General features: G+C 43.4%; 1 protein-coding gene across 1 annotated transcript in view; it reads right to left on the bottom strand.

Moving 5' to 3' along the window:
- The window catches only part of LOC124613549, a 76,367-nt gene that overhangs the window by 17,488 nt on the left and 39,153 nt on the right, over nucleotides 1-19,726 (bottom strand). Inside the window, exon 2 of the mRNA XM_047142260.1 lies at nucleotides 313-516. Within this exon, the coding sequence (XP_046998216.1) occupies nucleotides 313-516 (204 nt within the window). The remainder of the gene's footprint in view (nucleotides 1-312; nucleotides 517-19,726) is intronic.

Here is a 19,726-nt window from a genome sequence, read left to right on the forward strand (position 1 = left end):
GGATTGGTAGGTGGGAGATGAGGTACTGGCGGAAATAAAGCTCTGTGTCGTGCTCCGGTTCCTCAGTTGTAGAGCACTTGTCCGACAAAGGCAGAGGTCCGGAGGTCGAGTCTCGTCCAGCACACAGTTTTAATCTGCCAGGGAGTTTCCAATTCAGTGCACACTTCTTTACAGAGCGAAAATTTCATTTTGAAATCATCCAGTGTCTGCCAAGAAGATGGTAGGGGAGATGGTTTCGCGGATAAAGATAGTTAGTATTCTGAGCTACGTTGAGAATTTGGTAGGAGCAGTGTGAGGCTGGTGAGTGCTCACCTCGAGGATGGCGTGCGGCTCGGCGTACGCGTGCAGGGCGGCCTTGCGCAGCACGACCTTGCCGATGCTGCGCAGGCGCAGGCGCTGCAGCAGCCGCACGCCGGACAGCGCCCCCGCCAGCACGTGCAGCTCGCGCGGCCCCGACACCGACACCACCGACACCGAGGAGCCCGCCGGCAGCGCGCCCGCGCCCAGCTGCACCACCTGCCGCACCCACACACATTCACTTCTACTCACAGCCTGTGCACCAACAGTCAACTAGCGTCCAGGACAGTGCTTCTCAACCTGGCCCTAATTACCTCCCTAATGCAGGGATAACAACCGTCTTACCTACGGTACATTTTTGATCTCTTTTAGCAGTAAAATTTTGTAACCGTCCACCAGTTCCACTCTAATGCTGATTTGTGAAGTAGGGAAGTGAGTTTACCTCCTAAAATTTATAAAGCAGAATTACAGCATTTTAATGCATACATGTGTAATAATAATTACGTACCAAATACTGTACATCAGAATTTTATGAAGATGTAATGAAAATATCCTCGAGACCCCTGCCGCCTACGCCCTCCATGAAAGCTGGATCGCTCACTAGCAAGCCTCAACAACATCTTTCTCACATAATCCACCCACTACAGAGGGAGACCAAGAGATGAATACACTAAACAGATTCAGAAGGATGTAGGTTGCAGTAAGTACTGGGAGATGAAGAAGCTTGCACAGGATAGAGTAGCATGGAGAGCTGCAGCAAACCAGTCTCTGGACTGAATACCAAAACAACAACAACAACAACACACTTTCCACTTTGTATCACGCATCTGTGACAGTAAAACTGATACATGTACGCCACATATGCATAAATATCTCATGAAAATGCCTTCTCAGTGTTGTAGAAATTCTCACAATACACCAGAAATTGCTTCGTTATTCACATCGCAACAATAAACTAAATGGCAGCATTAGACAACAGTAACTATGTAATGGCTACTTCACTTCTGTAGGGCCAACACATTATTAGTGGCAGTGGTCGACACAACCATTCACAGCCTCATGTCTTGCAATTTCTGCTAATTCAGAAGCAACGACTCCACCAATAAAGTGATTTACCCACAGTAAGCCTCAAGTATAATACACACATTTCAATTTGGTTTATTTTATATGGGGATGCACGATACAATTGAAGCAAGTCATCTAGAGAGAGGAGTGGAGCACAGCAGGCACGTTTTGTAACTGGTGTCTACCTCAAGGTGGATGGCTAACTTTCTTCTCTGAGTAACACTCGACACGTTCTGTGAATTCCTTTATCATTGTATAAAAAGGTTGCTAGAAACAAGTCTCTCACTGACTCATTAAAACACCTACACAAACTAATATCATTTATCTTTCGTCATTTTAAAACTGAAACTGATCAAAAAAAATTTTTTCATTCTAAAGTTTAGTCAGGCGCTAACGTTCATGATGGTGGTGGGAAGAGGGACACTAGCTAATATTTGATTGTAGTCACGGGTAATGGTTTCGGAAAGGTTGGGAACCAATGGTAGAGGACATGAGTCGGGGACCTTTTAGCAGCCGCAGGCCGAATTACGAAAACTGAACATTTGTAGGCCACATGTGTTTACAACTTGGTATTTTTAAGCTTCTGCACTATGTCCTAGCAGCGTGTGACGTTCCATGCGGCGTCAGGCAAAGCAGGTCATCAGACAATTGAAAGTCGGCTGCGCCCATTTCATACGAACCACACGTTTAAGACGAACCAAGGACGACGCACGGTGATTTCAACTGCACGGTGATTTCAACTGCGGCCATCCCGAATACGAGTCAAGAGCACTAAGCATCCTCATCTAGCTCGGTGGACTGGACTGAGAAGACCGTCGTTCCATTAATTTCTGCGTAGTTCAAGTCTACAAAGTGCATCTGGCATAAAATAACTGTATTAGCGAAAACAACGAAAAAAATAGGCTGGGCTTACCGAAGAGCTACGGTAGTAAAGGCACTGTAGTAAAGGCACTGAATGGTGCCAAGTTGATTTATTTGCGAACGAAGGTAAATTCATTGTATTAAATCAAATGGTGTGGCGCGTCGGAGACGCAAGAACGACAATGACGAATTGCAGGAGGGAAACCTCTAGTATATCAGTGTAAAGCACGGACGTGGGCGGAGCTAGGTGTGGGATGGGGGCAGGGGGATAAAGGGGCAACCTTGGCTCCCATATCATTTTAAAAGTGAGTGTGCACAAAACGGTTGGAAAAAGCGTTTAAGATTTATGACAGCGACCAGCAAAATAAGGCGCACGAACTTTACCTGTCGGTGTTTTTTTAATTGCGTATATTTCCATACTCTCACAATCCTACTTACAACGTTACTGCGGATTTATGCCAAATCCTGAGCAGAAGCTAGGAACCAAAGAGGAGGCCTAAAGAAGAATGGGTTAGTGCCCAACTCGAAGTCGCCAAGATAATTACGAGTAACTCGAAAAACTGACTACAAGAAAAAAAAAAAGATATTAACAAGCATTTTTATTTCTACGAATCGAGATGTTGGTTTGTTCATTGCGAGATGGCCGAATATTAAAGTTGCGCCGATTTGTGGTATCTTATGTTTGTATTTGCACATATGTTTATTTTAAAATTATTATTTGTGATTGTCATGGGTAGAGCATACAGAAGTTGTTATAAAACCATGCAAGCTGTGTTTAATTCGTACACGTGCGAGAAATATAAAGATATCTCGATGTGTGGGTGACCGATTATCAAAATGAGACGCGGAGTTCAGCGTGTTAATTGTATATATTTTCAAACAACTAACATACGTTTTGCGTACTTCAGTAATATACATCTATGATATTTGTTTCAGTCTTATATAAAATAATCTTCAACAGCAGTGAGTTAATTATTGTTCTAAATATTCTGAAGATTGTCGCTGTGTAGTGCAGACACACGATCTTATTTTCACAGCTGTTGATCCTGTTCATGTCCAAAATATAACATTATTTTACTTCTTGTGTACTGTATCAAATAACAGTCAACAATGGTTGAACTTCTACTTCATTCGTTTGTGACAAAACTGTTTAAATTTTGTTAGACGTCCTGTTTCGTTATTGGTTGAGAGCGGTCGACCGCAGCACGTACGAGGAAGCCAGTGGCCCTATTGTTTCCGTTTCATCGCAGTGTACATGTTAACGTCGTAGGTAGCTAAAGAAAGTAATTGGGATAAATCGTGGTCTTTGCTGGAAACGATTGGTGGACATTTCTTCCGCGTCGCTGCTACGGGCAGCAAGAAGTAGTGCAACGTAGCGGTTCTACGACGACTGCTGCTGATGCCGCCGCCGCAGCAGCAACGAGGAACCTGCTGCAGTAACGGTTAGCGGCTGGCGCAGTTCTCAGAACTCCTACCTCGCTAGCTGTGGTGAAAGCTTTTGTAACTGACTCCCTTTCAATCAGATTAGATTGTTTTCGGCCGCTGCTAGTAATAAAATATGTTACACATCGAAAGTAGTTGGGGAGACTGGGTCATCCTGCGGTAGCCTCGACGTTCTTCGAGATCAGTGACACTCCTCATGCCCAAAAATCTTTGAAATAAAACCATACCTATATTACTAGCTATACTGGGAGTTAACTTAAATTCCACGGTAGACCAGTCACCGAGTATTGGAGACTTGTGCACTATGCTTCGAGTGCCACATGTCTCAAGATTACAGAGGACAACAAGAGATGATGTGAGCTACTGCTGCAATGGAAACACGCGTTTCATGGTGCAGTAACACTGATCAATGTAACAGTTCATTTCCTCAATGATTGGTTAGTCACAGTCCGAAATAAATTGCGAAAATTACGCTCGTAAGTGTAATTTACCTGTTACAGAGTACTGAGAGAGCTCAGCTACTGGTTAATAAAGCACAAATAAAACTAAATTCTGCGATACTGTGACGATTAACTATCCATCCACTACACGTTTCTATCGTCACCTCTTCAGAACCTGACTGAGTACTTTGTACTTTCCATCTTGGATTGTGTTAGCAGCACACACATGCGGTGTTTTACAGCATTCGCCTGCGTTCAATAAAGTTGTCTTGCGTGCCATTCAGTTCATAAGCATTATGCGATTTTTACGCAGGTCAGTGTGTAACAGAGTGAGTCTTCCACTATTGTCTTATTAGGTTATTTTCCCGGGAAATTTCGTTAGACCCTTTTGTTTACATAGTGCTTACAATACAGGGAGTAATATGAAAATTTATAATTCAACACGCTTCAGTTTTCTGAAGTGCTATCATTGGAAGTTGTGTTTCCGGAAAATAAATACGTTTATTTAATGGAAATCCCTGGAATAACCTAGTTTCTTCTCTTTAAAACTAATGGTAGCACTACATCTACATCTACATCTACATGGATACTCTGCAAACCACATTTAAGTGCCTGGCAGAGGGTTCATCGAACCACCTTCATAATTCTCTATTATTGCAATCGCGTATGGCGCGCGGAAAGAATGAACACCTATATCTTTCCGTACGAGCTCTGATTTCCTTTATTTTATCTTTGCGATCGTTCCTCCGTATGTAAGTCGGTGCCAACAAAATATTTTCGCATTCGGAGGAGGAAGTTGGTGATTGGAATTTCGTGAGAAGATTCCGTCGCAACGGAAAACGCCTTCCTCTTAATGATGTCCATCCCAAATCCTGTATCATTTCTGTGACACTCTCTCCCATATTTCGCGATAATACAAAACGTGCTGCCTTTCTTTGAACTTTTTCGATGCACTCAGTCAGTCCTATCTGGTAATGATCTCACACCGCGCAACAGTATTCTAAAAGAGGACGGACAAGCATAGTGTAGGCAGTCTCCTTAGTAGGCCTGTTGTATTTTCTAAGTGTCCTGCCAATGAAATGCAGTCTTTGGTTAGCCTTCCCCACAACATTTTCTATGTGTTCCTTCCAATTTAAATTGTTCGTAATTGTAATTCCTAGGTATTTAGTTGAATTTACGGACTTTAGATTAGACTGATTTATCGTGTAACCGAAGTTTAACGCGTTCTTTTTAGCACTCATGTGGATGACCTCACACTTTTCGTTATTTAAGATCATGGGTACGGTAAATGTTGGTGACCCGAGAAGTTTCGTGATTTTTTTAGAGTGGGAGTTTTCCAATTAGGATAATGTTACATCAGTAGCCCCAAAAAATTAAAACACTTTCTACTTTAAGTATGTTGTCGTACTGTACGACATATCTTACAATTATAGAGTCAGTACTCTAGTATTTCTTTTTTTTTTTAATTTTTCAATATTTGTGCTAATGGTTTGCTACGGTTGTAACTCAGAATTTTAAACATATTTTAAATGAACGGATATGGGAGAAACCATTATGTTTGCTCTGATTCGTACTTCGATACGATACGTAGCTTATAGCAATATTACCGATAAACTACTACAGTGTTAATATGTACCGTGTTTAGCAAGCAAGTGGGAAGCTGGTGGAGCTATGACTGCGATAGGTTTGCCTCCCACCCCGCTGTGGCCTGTGCCGTAGGAACACACAGAGGACTGGCTGGATGGAAGCTGCGAGAGGTTTCCACAGGAGCCGCAACCTGCGGCCTGCGACACAAAGGCCCGCACACCTGCGACCGGTTTCTGCCGCTGGGGTAGCCGGCGCCGTGGCTCCGACCGCCTCTCCACCCCAGCCACGTCATACGCGAGTAGTCAAGCGCAGCTGCAGACGCCAGCAGTGACCATAGATATAACGAACGCTTCCAAGTCATTCGGTGCACCGGGTGTGTCAAACCGAAATTATACAGACGGTGGCAGAGGTAATGAACTAATGGTCGATAATACATATTTAAATCAGCACGGTGTCTTGAATCAGCAGCAAGTGTGAGGCACGTGTCTGTGAGTGCCTTACGTTTCATAACAAATGCCTGCCACACTGACTCTGGTGATGGTATACACAATCGCCCCCGAAGTTTCTACGGTGGAGTTTAATACTGTTTACAGCTCAAGACGGTTTTTTGTAGATGGATACCAACCAGAGTACTCAAAAACATCGGTTCAATGTGTGATACAAGCAGCATGTTGACACGATCCTAAATTACAGAAATGGCCGTGTTGGAAACTTACAAGTTTGGACATATATTTGTAGGCACAGTAGAATTTGAGACAGATTTTACCGGATCGTGCAGGGAAACATTAATTAATGAACACCCGCAACTTGACTGTGAAAGGAACACTACAAAGTGAACATTAAATACAGCATTGGTGGGGCACCAAATTTAATAAACAATGTATTCAAGCACTGGGTACAAGTGAGTTTGAATTCAGACCTCAGTTCTGTCAATGGGGTGTATTGTAGCAGATCCTGTGTGAATGGCAGTCGTTACTTTTCACTTCTGTTAATGAGCTTCCGTTGTTGTTTATTCAGCGCTCGGCGTTTTGATACCTCGTGCTGCGATCTTCTTCAGGATTAAACTTGTGCCATGCCTGATGTTCAGCCATCCAGGGACACCAGTGGAATCCCGAAGAAGATCCTTGCAAAAGGATCGAAATGTCAAGCACTGAAGAAGCTTGAACAGAGATGTGACGTGGCCTAAGGATTCGGAAGATACTACCATTAATGACAATGGTTCAGATGGCTCTGAACACTATGAGACTTAACATCTCAGGTCATCAGTCCCCTAGAACTTAGAACTACTTAAACCTAACTGAAGGACATCACACACATCCATGCCCGAGGCAGGATTCGAACCTGCGACCATAGCGGTCGCGCGGTTCCAGACTGAAGCGCCTAGAACCGCTCGGTCACCGGCGGCCGGCAATGACAATGGTCACGAAAGCCTTCAGATTTACACGAAACTCATTTTAGCATCTTCTATCATGTGACATTTAAGCCTCCACAATTGGCTAAGTGGATAAGTGTCACATTACGGATCCTAAAGATCGGGGTTGAATCCCCATCCTGTACTAGAATTTTTTGTATATCTAGTACAGTTCCTCCCAAGTCTGGCAACCACTAACATGTGTAAAAAATGTCGAGTTGTTCCGTGACTCGAACTTAAACTGCAGGTCATGGCTAAATGCTTTCAAAAGAACACAAAACGGCATTCTAGTTACAATAAGATGGAATCTATGGTGTTCAACCGAGTCTGCGCACTAAGGCCAGTTTGCCGGCCGGAGTGTCTGTGCGGTTCTAGGCGCTACAGTCTGGAACCGAGCGACCGCTACGGTCGCAGGTTCGAATCCTGCCTCGGGCATGGATGTGTGTGATGTCCTTAGGTTAGTTAGGTTTATTTAGTTCTAAGTTCTAGGCGACTGATGACCTCAGAAGTGAAGTCGCATAGTGCTCAGAGGCATTTTGAACTAAGTCCAGTTTTATTTTTTCTATAGATAAATCGTCGTTACTACGAGTGTATACACCGTCTGCCTACTTACGAGCCCCATACAAAGCAGGATGCGCTGAAATATTTAGCTGAGCTGGCACTGCGAGTACTTGGATGGTCTGGTGTTTCACTGTAGCATGAATTATCCACCAGACATCACCGCGTTGGGCATTCACCTCAGAAGCGTGTGCAGTTGGCAATAACTGCGTCAATAGACCATTCGCCTTATGCAAGTAGCACACAAACGTCTTCAGTTTGTAGCCTCTGGCTCTCGTTTCTGTCCTGAATAGAGTCACTGATCCTGATTTAGGATAATTTTGAAATATGTTTTATATTAGTACCTGTTGCTGGTTCTATCCACGCACACACAAATCGCGTGAAAGTAACAGATTCGGTCAGCCTTTGAATGGGTGCCTTTACGTGGCTACAATGTTTTCTGCTACTGATCAGACTGGAAGCCCAATTATGTGGATTAGTCCAGAGGCAACTAACTGGTATTACAGATAGTAGTAATTTCTTTCCATTACGAGACCGTGAGTTTTCATGCTAATTTACCCTCCAAACGTTAGCTGAAAACAGTGTAATTGTACATGCAAAAATCTAAATGGTTTCACACACCCAAACACACATATTTCCCGTTGTATTCCTAATATGTTATCTCTTCGTGGTTTCGTAGCTAAATTTGTAGGGAGCAAGCGGAATAAATTTGGGTCAGTGGCAGCACGCAACAGGGAGAATGGAGTGAAACGCGAGACGGGCGGTGGGGCAGCGGCGGAAGCGCGCTGAGGTCACGGCAGGCACAGCGCGGCTCCCACGCGCACGCGACGGTCTTTTTACGCCGCCTCCAGGCCGCACGCCGCCCGCGCTGATTACAGCTGCCGCTCCGACAACCACCAAAATCTACACACGGCTGCTCCAGCTGGCCGGCCGATTGCACACTTCCCTGTTAATTCGTGGACGGCGACAACCCGTGGGCTTTAGCTAACGCACTTGGATTAGCGTTCACAGCGTGCTCACCAGTTATTCTTGTTTACACTGCGCTTATCAATAAAAATCGTCAATGAAATCATCGGTCGGTCATGTCAAGACGATATACCCTTCTGAAGACGCACATGATACGTGCATTGCATCAGTTATTTAGGTTTTTTTGTTTGTTTGTAACTTGACTTCGTCCCTAATGAACGATATTTTTCGAACGCCTACCAGCGTGTTAAAGGATCAAGTAATAAAGTACTGCGGCCAAGATTTGCATGTGTACCAGGACCCGTTTTAGCTATATATTCCCATCTTCAACAGATATGGAAGATTACGTTATTACTGGATGTAACGCCATCTTTATTGTTTTAAGGTTTTGTACCTCCATTGCACAGAAATTCATACTCACGCAATACAGCATTCATATTATTTACGTTAAATTATAACATTTCACGATGTAACGTGCATCTTGTACTAGTACAAAGATGTCCTATGTTATGATTTAACGTAAAAAGTGTGACTAGTGTTTGTGGCGTGTGTATGAGTTTCTGCGTAACAGAGGTACTAAACATTAAAACCACAAATATACGACTGCAGGGAAAGAAGGAGAACATCATACACAGCACTAATGTAAACTCGAAGAGCACATAAAAATGGAAGGACATACTTGACAATATACATGAAAAAACTTATTACTTAAATCGAATAATTATTTGTTTAGTCAGTGTGGGGGCACACCTGAGATGCTCAGCCGACTGCAGTGGCAGACATTTGAGAAGGCGTTGTCAATCACTGACAGGCCTGTAGTAATTCCCGGAGATACAACATTTTTATCTCATGCGATTGCCTCAACGGAAAATGAAAAATTCCAACGTATACGGATGATTGCAGTTTTTATTCCCAAGATTCAAATCCGAATGGAACATAAGTCCGAGGATAGGTCAAGAACTATACCGGTACTGGTGCACCCTTCCCCTATACACTTCACATTCACTTGCAGAATAGAAACCAATAACACCCCCACGCCCGATTCTTTAAATAAACGAATTCTCATGTGTAACACAGCTTCAAATGCCCGATTAAAATGAGTTAATGTCTTAAATGTTTGATGTCAAGCATGTGAAACCTTTACTGGTTGAAGTAGTAAAAGCCTAATTATGTTGGCCGGCCGCAGTGGCCAAGCGGCTGTAGGCGCTTCAGTCTGGAACCGCGCGACCACTACAGTCGCAGGTTCGAATCCTGCCTCGGGCAGGGATGTGTGTGATGTCCTTAGGTTAGTTAGGTTTAAGTAGTTCTAAGTTCTAGGGGACTGATGACCTCAGATGTTAAGTCCCATAGTGCTCAGAGCCATTTGAACCATTTTGAACCTAATTACGTTTCTTTTATAATGTCGGATTATTCACCCAGAGAGCAATGAAAAAGTTTCGAAAAGGTTTGAAATTATGTATAAAGTTTGTTGTAGGTCTAAAAGTGCTGTAATTCTCAGATACTGGATGAATGTAGCCTGTGTAATTTGCACGCTGTGCGTTAGGCCGCCTCAAGACATACACACGGTTTCTAACATTAATACTTGTCTTATTTTGTCAAACCGTTAACGTAAGATTATACCTCTGAATAAGGAGATTATGATAACATTTTCAATTTTTAAATTCGGTCAGTAACTAATGAAATACCTTAAAATCAAATTTTTATTGCCCGTAGAGACTGGTAGATAAGCAACATGGAACTGGGACCGAGCATCGGATTGGTCAGTTAGTAATACAGATAGTTGGAAGAACACAAAAAACGTGTAGGTTCATTGCATGCGGCTAGGAAACTAAGGTTGTTGGGTACAGTAATGCGTATGGGGAAGGTGAATCGCTCGGCTTCATTAATGACTTACGTCAGGTCGATGACAACGAATTGTTTTATGGGTTATTATACTGCGATTCCAAACAAAATCAGTATTTAGTTTTCTGCGGCAGTGAGAAGATCTTAGGTGTACTATGGAGGAAACTCTCTCATTGATACAGCTGTCCCTACTTCTGGAGGATTATTCTGGCTGCTTCATCATGCCTTTACAAATATTCGGTGAATATCAAAATTTTACGTCCAACAGGCGAGCGCGTTAATCCGCCGCTTCCAGGATTCAGGGTTTGGAGCCCATCCGTGATCAAGTCCGTCTCGCGGATTAACGACGTGGGCTGGTGAGCCGGCCATCCTGGATATGGTTTTTAGGCTGTTTTTCGCACCCATCTAGGTAAATACCGGGCTGGTACTCCCATTCCGCCACAGTTACATACTACGCAAACATTTAGAAAACTTTCTCTCGCTGTAACGTAGATTTTACTTTGGACACAGTCAGATGGAGTATTGTATGCGAATTCCGCCCCGGGGGAGAGTTGGCGTCAGGAAGGGCATCCGGTCACCAACTTTGCCATAGCCCAGTAACATGTCGAACCCGTAGAGAAACGATAGAAAAAAGAAATCTGGGTTTTACGTCCAGACGTAATGTGTTATATGGCCTCTTCCTAATACCCACGCTGGGTGCAGATGCCATCTGTTCCTCCCTCCTTTAGGACCTGCTTCTAGTGATTCCTCACCCCTATGATCTGATCTTGTATCGCTGTCAGAAGTACCTCAGTTCCTGCATGCCATTCTGCGTGCATCAACCAGTTGCTCACTGCTTGCAAATCAACATGATCCTGGCTGAGGTCATTCGTTTGTTTCGCGTGCACTCTTTTATATCGTCTTAACGATTATTGCTGTCTAGATCATGAGACTTATCTGGGTGTTTCTGGTAGAGTAAGTAATTAATGTCTGCAGCTACTATTGCTTTGTCGGGCGATGAGTTCCTGTTGCAAAATTACTGTTTCGGATTCCAAAGTCGCTTTTCGTGGAAACTGTTCGATATCCGTTGGGATTCCAAAGTCGCTTTTCGTGGAAACTGCTCGATATCCGTTCAGTCCCCTGCCTCCTTTCTCACGTTGGATAATAACTCTTTCAACATCTCATTTAGGATGATGGATGCCATACTTGGTGAAAATTACCCCTGTTTTCCGCTGTGTTTCTACTAGTCTCTTTTGTTCAGCTAATGAAGCCAAAAGTCTAAATTGGCACTGGAACTGCAGATATATTAATGGCGCTGAAGGTTTTTTTGGCATTTAGTTTATTTTCGAGAATTTAGGAAATTCTGGCAACTTATATAATAATAATAATTAATTACTATTATTACTTTTACGAGAAGGTGGTGCGCTGTCTGTGACGGTGAGTATTTGGGGGGTGGATTCAGTGTTGCCCAACGTTGCGGGAACGAGAGTGGGAAGAAGTGCTAGAGACGGGCGCAGTAGTCGGCGCGGTCCCCGGTAGTTAGGCCGTCTGTCACCTGTGTTTACGCCGCTTCAAACAAGTGGGCGCAGAGCAGCAGGGGGCGACGACAGGCCGGCGCAGTTTGCCCGCCTTCACTCGTCCCTCTCCTTAGCTTTCCCGTCTGGGAGCCCAGGCATGTGCCTCTGCGATCCGGGAATCAGAGAGCAACTAGCTTAATGGAACAGCCTCATCCGCAGCGCAAAATTAAGCTGTTGTCAGTGTACAGCCAAGTGGATTCTATAGTGACAGGTGTGTCCCTCGCATGTCATGCTATTTACAACCGCCGCGGATGTTTTATTTGCTCTATAGTCGCAATGAAATCGCGATAACTTTGAAAATAAGCAGACAAAGTAAAATAATGTCATAAATTTCACACTTCACTTACGTAAAACTGACACTCTGCAATTTCAAACATTACTTTTCCGCTGGTATTCCAACTGTTTACGCCCCAGAGTGCCCCGCCGACACTGTTTTGTGAGGGCAACACGAAGAAAAACTGTGAATATCTTGGCACATGATATACTAAGATTCTGAAGAGATCCAAGGAGTTGCATCAGCTGATTCATCTACAGTCGATAACGGATTATGTTGGATTGGGGCATATAAGGTGCAGCACCTGCTTCCCAGAGAATTACCCGTACCTTACAGTGAGTGACTTTCACACCGCACTCGCCAAAAAAGCAAAAACGGAGTGGACAACGTTAGTGGACTTAGGCCGTGACATCAAAGACACAGCGGGACCTGCAACAACCTCAAGAGAGAAAAGTGTGCTTATTTTGTCCTTAGAGCAGACGAAGAATGACACATTTTTTAAACACTGCTCTATAGCGTAATTTCTGCAGAACATGGAGCTAGGTCTTGCTTAGACTGTAATAACAGTCACTAAAGCAGAACTCATTTTGCTTGTAAAATATTCTTGAAGTTGCAATAATTTGTAGCTAGTGGATGACATAAATTATGACTTCTTTCCCAATAACATTTTGAGCAGTAAAATTGTCGTTATGGGACATAAAACAGCACATTTTGTATTTATTTTTAACATATAACTGAAATAATGTATGTAAGTAACTAGCGCTTAACCTATAAACTATAGTTTCCTTGCCGGCCTCGGTAGCCGAGCAGTTCTAGGCGCTTCATTCCGGAACCGCACGACTGCTACAGTCGCGGGTTCGAGTCCTGCCTCGGACATGGATGTGTGTGACGTCCTTAGGTTAGTTAGGTTTAAGTAGTTCTAAGTTCTAGGGAACTGGTGACAGATGTTAAGTCCAATAGTGCTCAGAGGCATTTGAACCATTTTTATAGTTTCCTTTGAATAATATTTGTAGTAATAAATTTTCCAAGGCTTAGTTGCTACGTAACGTTTGGCCCCCTTTAAGTGCTCTAGCGTTAAACACGCATAAATACAAGGTCGTGTAAGCGAAAGCTATCGCAATAGTGTTTTTGGTGAGTGAGCAGTTGAATGTACGCTGCGAGCATGCACAGAACGGAGACCGCAAAGCTCCAACAGTCGTATTGAAATGGAACGACCTTCCCATTACTATGTGCAGATCTTAGTGTCTAATTTTGTTTTTATGCAAATTATGTGCAGATCTTAATTACGCATTTTACTATGTGCAGATCTTAATGTCTACTTTAGTTGTTAATCAAATCTTATTATGCATTTTCCAGTGTGGCAGAATTATCGATATTAATTTTAGTGGTTAGATCATTAATCTCCCATTTCCAAAGATGGTAATGTTTTGTCAATTGTTTGTTCTTTGGAGGAAAATGGTTCAAATGGCTCTGAGCACTATGGGACTTAACTTCTGAGGTCATCAGTCCCCTAGAACTTAGAACTATTTAAACCTAATTAACCTAAGGACATCACACACATCCAGGCCCGAGGCAGAATTTGAACCTGCGACCGCAGCGGTCGCGCGGCACCCGACTATAGCGCCTAGAACCGCTCGGCCGCTTCGGCCGGCGTTCTTTGTAGGAGATTGGTTTTGGAGGGCAGTTAGAATGGCAGTTGAATGCACGTCGCTGGTGTTGTGGAACGATTGGACTTCGAAAATGTTTTGTATGTTTCGTGAATAAACGACGATGACTCAAAATTCTGCAGATTATTATTGCAACATTTACATATAGGAAGACCAGCTGCAGCAACGTACATTCAAAGAAATTTAGTTTAAGCATTCCTTAACCAGCAACAAAGAAACATGTGCTTAATTCTGTAAGTGCCGATGTTACTATTCGATGCAATCTTTAACATCGATAGTAACTGGAATGCTTCCCAAGGTAGCGGAAACATTTCAGTATTTCAAAACAGTATTTAATTTAAAAATGCGCCACGTAGTAGGAAGTAGCGCCGCCAAGCTAACAAGACAGCGACCTTAGAATACAGGGGCATACGTGGTTGCCCGGAACCCTTTCACCCGTCCACTGTGTGGTGGCGGCCGGCGCGCGACCTCGCTCGCTGCGCTGCCTCGCCGGTTATTGTCGGCGCCGGCGGCTGGCTGGGCTGTGTGTGGCACGTCTGCCGACCGCGCCGTCAGCAGCGTGCGTGCTCGGCTTTCTCAGGAGGCGTCGCCGGCCGACCGGAAAAGGCCGCGCGCACAAAAAGCAGCGGTCAGGCCGGCCCCGGTGCAGGCTCGCACCAGCCCGGCGCCTCAGCACTGTGCACCTCACTGCACGGCACGCCCGAGCCTCGCGACGCCCCGAGATTCAAGAGATGTCAGAAGGCTAACAGCGCGGGGACAGCACTTCTCAGTCGTTGCTGGTCTACTGCTTATTCTTCGGGTTTTACTCTCCCTGTTAATAAGTATCGCTAAAACGAACCAGAATGTGGGAATGAAATACAGTAGAAGAAGAATGGGTAGCTTTGAGAGATGAAATAGTGAAGGTAGCAGAGGATCAAGTAGGTTAAAAAAACGAGGGCTAATAGAAATCCTTGGACAACAGAAGAGATATTGAATTTAATTGATGAAATGAGAAAATATAAAAATGCAGTAAATGCAGCAGGCAAAAAGGAATACAAACGTCTCAAAAATGAGATCGACAGGAAGTGCAAAATGGCTAAGCAGGGATGGCTAGAGGACAAATGTAAGGATGTAGAGGCTTATCTCATGAGGGGTAAGATAGATACTGCCTACAGGAAAATTAAAGAGACCTTTGGAGAAAAGAGCCCCACTTGCATGAATATCAAGAGCTCAAATGGAAACCCAGTTCTAAGCAAAGAAGGGAAAGCAGAAAGGAGGAAGTAGTATATAGAACGTCTATACAAGGGCGATGTTCCTGACGACGATAACATAGAAATGGAAGAGAATGTAGATGAAGATGAAATAAGAGATGTGATACTGCGTGAAGAGTTTGACAGAGCACTAAAAGAGCTAAGTCGAAACAAAGCCCCGGGAGTACACAACATTCCATTAGAACTACTGACAGCCTTGGGAGAGCCAGTCCTGACAAAACTCTACCATCTGGTGAGCAAGATGTATGAGACAGGCGAAATACCCTCAGACTTCAAGAAGAATATAATAATTCCAATTCCAAAGAAAGCAGGTGTCGACAGATGTGAAACTTACCGAACTATCAGTTTAATAAGTCACTGCTGCAAAACACTAACGCCAATTCTTTACAGGCGAATGGAAAAACTGGTAGAAGCCGACCTGGCGGAAGATTAGCTTGGATTCCGTAGAAATATTGGAACACGTGAGGCAATACTGAACCTACGACTTGTCTTAGAAGAAAGATTAAGGAAAGGCAAACCTACGTTTCTCGCATTTGTAGACTTAGAGAAAGCTTTTGACAATGTTGACTGGAACACTCTCTTTCAAATTCTGAACGTGGCAGGGGTAAAATACAGGGAACGAAAGGCTATTTACAATTTGTACAGAAACCAGATGAGAGTTATAAGAGTCGAGGGACATCAAAGGGAAGCAGTGGTTGGGAAGGGAGTGAGACAGGGTTGTAGCCTGTCCCCGATGTTATTCAATCTGTATATTGAGCAAGTAGTGAAGGAAACAAAAGAAAAATTCGGAGTAGGTATTAAAATCCACGGAGAAGAAATAAAAGCTTTGAGGTTCGCCGATGACATTGTAATTCTGTCAGAGACAGCAAAGGACTTGCAAGAGCAGTTGAACGGAATGGACAGTGTCTTGAAAAGAGGATATAAGATGAGCATCAACAAAAGAAAAACGAGGATAATGGAATGTAGTCGAATTAAGTCGGGTGATGCTGAGGTAATTAGATTAGGAAATGAGACACTTAAAGCAGTAAATGAATTTTGCTATTTGGGGAGCAAAATAACTTATGATGGTCGAAGTAGAGAGCATATAAAATGTAGACTGGCAATGGCAAGGAAAGCGTTTTTGAAGAAGAGAAATTTGTTGACATCGAGTGTAGATTTAAGTGCCAGGAAGTCGTTTCTGAAAGTATTTGTATGGAGAGTGCAGCCATGTATGGAAGTGAAACATGGACAATAAATAGTTTAGACAAGAAGAGAATAGAAGCTTTCTAAATGTGGTGCTACAGAAGAATGCTGAAGATTAGATGGGTAGATCACTTAACTAATGAGGAGGTATTGAATAGAATTGGGGAGGAGTTTGTGGCACAACTTGACAACAAGAAGGGATCGGTTGGTAGGACATGATCTGAGGCATCAAGGGATAACCAATTTAGTATTGGAGGACAGCGTGGAGGGTAAAAATCGTAGAGGGAGACCAAGGGATGAATACACTAAGCAGATTCAGAAGGATGTAGGTTGCAGTAGGTACTGGGAGATGAGAAGCTTGCACAGTAAAGAGTAGCATGGAGAGTTTCATCAAACCAGTCTCTGGACTGAAGACCACTTCAACAACAACAAAAGGAACATCACACTAGACTAATATGGGGCCACTTTATCGAATCGGCACGTAAAATTCCACTTTAAAGATAACTGAGAAACAAACCAACACTTTACGATGCCACAGGGCGTCGCAAGAAAGACGTGATAAGCGGTGTTTTTTGAGCTGACTTCAGCTGCACATTGCTAAAACAAAATTGCAAATATTAGATTCGTGCATAAGTTTGTAGCGTTTTTGTTTGCCTGTTGGTACTCCTTTTGCTTTGGCGTTATTTGTTGATTCTCATTTTTCATTTGTAGTTCACTGTTGCTGTTTTGAGTTTACATATTGTCATTTGGAGATAACAAGTGGAGCTGTGGGTGCTAGAAAATGGAGTGCCAGGTGGATAAATCGGAACATTTCCGACATATTTTTCGGTTTAAGTTCAGTATAGGTATGACAACAGTGGAGGCTGCCAGAAATGTTTGCGCCGAGTGTTGGGATAAAGTCACTGGTGATAGCACGGCAAAAAAATGGTTTCCTCGTTTTAAGGAGCATCGTTTTCACTTCAGTGACCCTCCACGTTCAGGAAGACCTTTGGGATTTGATGAAGACCCCGTGAACAACACTGACCACTCCTATCTTGTATCTGTTGACGAGAAATCGTGTCTTTATGCTAACATAAGGAAAAGAACCTCCCCCCATGAATCATGGACCTTGGCGTTGGTGGGGAGGCTGGCGTGCCTCAGCGATACAGATAGCCGTACCGTAGGTGCAACCACAACGGAGGGGTATCTGTTGGGAGGCCAGACAAACGTGTGGTTCCTGAAGAGGGGCAGCAGCCTTTTCAGTAGTTGCAGGGGCAACAGTCTGGATGATTGACTGATCTGGCCTTGTAACACTAACCAAAACGGTCTTGCTGTTTGTGGTACTGCGAATGGCTGAAAGCAAGGGGAAACTACAGCCGTAATTTTTTCCCGAGGGCATGCAGCTTTACTGTATGGTTAAATGATGATGGCGTCCTCTTGGGTAAAATATTCCGGAGGTAAAATAGTCCCCCATTCGGATCTCCGGGCGGGGACTACTCAAGAGGACGTCGTTATCAGGAGAAAGAAAACTGGCATTCTACGGATCGGAGCGTGGAATGTCAGATCCCTTAATCGGGCAGGTAGGTTAGAAAATTTAAAAAGGGAAATGGATAGGTTAAAGTTAGATATAGTGGGAATTAGTGAAGTTCAGTGGCAGGAGGAACAAGACTTCTGGTCAGGTGAATACAGGGTTATAAATACAAAATCAAATAGGGGTAATGCAGGAGTAGGTTTAATAATGAATAAAAAAATAGGAGTGCGGGTAAGCTGCTACAAACAGCATAGTGAACGTATTATTGTGGCCAAGATTGACACGAAGCCAATGCCTACTACAGTAGTACAAGTTTATATGCCAACTAGCTCTGCAGATGACGAAGAAATTGAAGAAATGTATGATGAGATAAAAGAAATTATTTAGGTAGTGAAGGGAGACGAAAATTTAATAGTCATGGGTGACTGGAATTCGACAGTAGGAAAAGGGAGAGAAGGAAACATAGTAGGTGAATATGGATTGGGGCTAAGAAATGAAAGAGGAAGCCGTCTGTTAGAATTTTGCACAGAGCATAACTTAATCATAGCTAACACTTGGTTCAGGAATCATAAAAGAAGGTTGTATACATGGAAGAATCCTGGAGATACTAAAATGTATCAGATAGATTATATAATGGTAAGACAGAGATTTAAGAACCAGCTTTTAAATTGTAGGACATTTCTAGGCCCAGATGTGGACTCTGACCACAATCTATTGGTTATGAACTGTAGATTAAAACTGAAGAACTTGCTAAAAGGTGGGAATTTAGGGAGGTGGGACCTGGATAAACTGACTAAACTAGAGGTTGTACAGAGTTTCAGGGAGAGCATAAGGGAACAATTGACAGGAATGGGGGAGAGAAATACAATAGAAGAAGAGTGGGTAGCTCTGAGGGATGAAGTAGTGAAGGCAGCAGAGAATCAAGTAGGTAAAAAGACGAGGGCTAGTAGAAATCCTTGGGTAACAGTAGAAATATTGAATTTAATTGATGAAAGGAGAAAATATAAAAATGCAGTAAATGAAGCAGGCAAAAAGGAATACAAATGTCTCAAAAATGAGATCGACAGGAAGTGCAAAATGGCTAAGCAGGGATGGCTAGAGGATAAATGTAAGGATGTAGAGGCTTATCTCACTAGGGGTAAGATAGATACTGCCTACAGGAAAATTAAAGAGACCTTTGGAGATAAGAGAACCACGTGTATGAACATCAAGAGCTCAGATGGAAACCCAGTTCTAAGCGAAGAAGGGAAAGCAGAAAGGTGGAAGGAGTATATAGAGGGTCTATACAAGGGCGATGTACTTGAGGACAATATTATGGAAATGGAAGAGGATGTAGATGAAGATGAAATGGGAGATACGATACTGCGTGAAGAGTTTTATAGAGCACTGAAAGACTTGAGTCGAAACAAGGCCCTGGGGGTAGACAACATTCCATTGGAACTACTGATGGCCTTGGGAGAGCCAGTCCTCACAAAACTCTACCATCTGGTGAGCACGATGTACGAGACAGGCGAAATACCCTCAGACTTCAAGAAGAATATAATAATTCCAATCCCAAAGTAAGCAGGTGTTGACAGATGTGAAAATTACCGAACTATCAGTTTAATAAGTCACAGCTGCAAAATACTAACGCGAATTCCAGAATGAGATGTACACTCTGCAGCGGAGTGTGCGCTGATATGAAACTTCCTGGCAGATTAAAACTGTGTGCCCCACCGAGACTCGAACTCGGGACCTTTGCCTTTCGCGGGCAAGTGCTCTACCATCTGAGCTACCGAAGCACAACTCACGCCCGGTACTCACAGCACTTCTGCCAG

The sequence above is a fragment of the Schistocerca americana genome, chromosome 4, assembly GCF_021461395.2.
Source record: "Schistocerca americana isolate TAMUIC-IGC-003095 chromosome 4, iqSchAmer2.1, whole genome shotgun sequence".
Classification (NCBI taxonomy): Eukaryota; Metazoa; Arthropoda; class Insecta; order Orthoptera; family Acrididae; genus Schistocerca; species Schistocerca americana.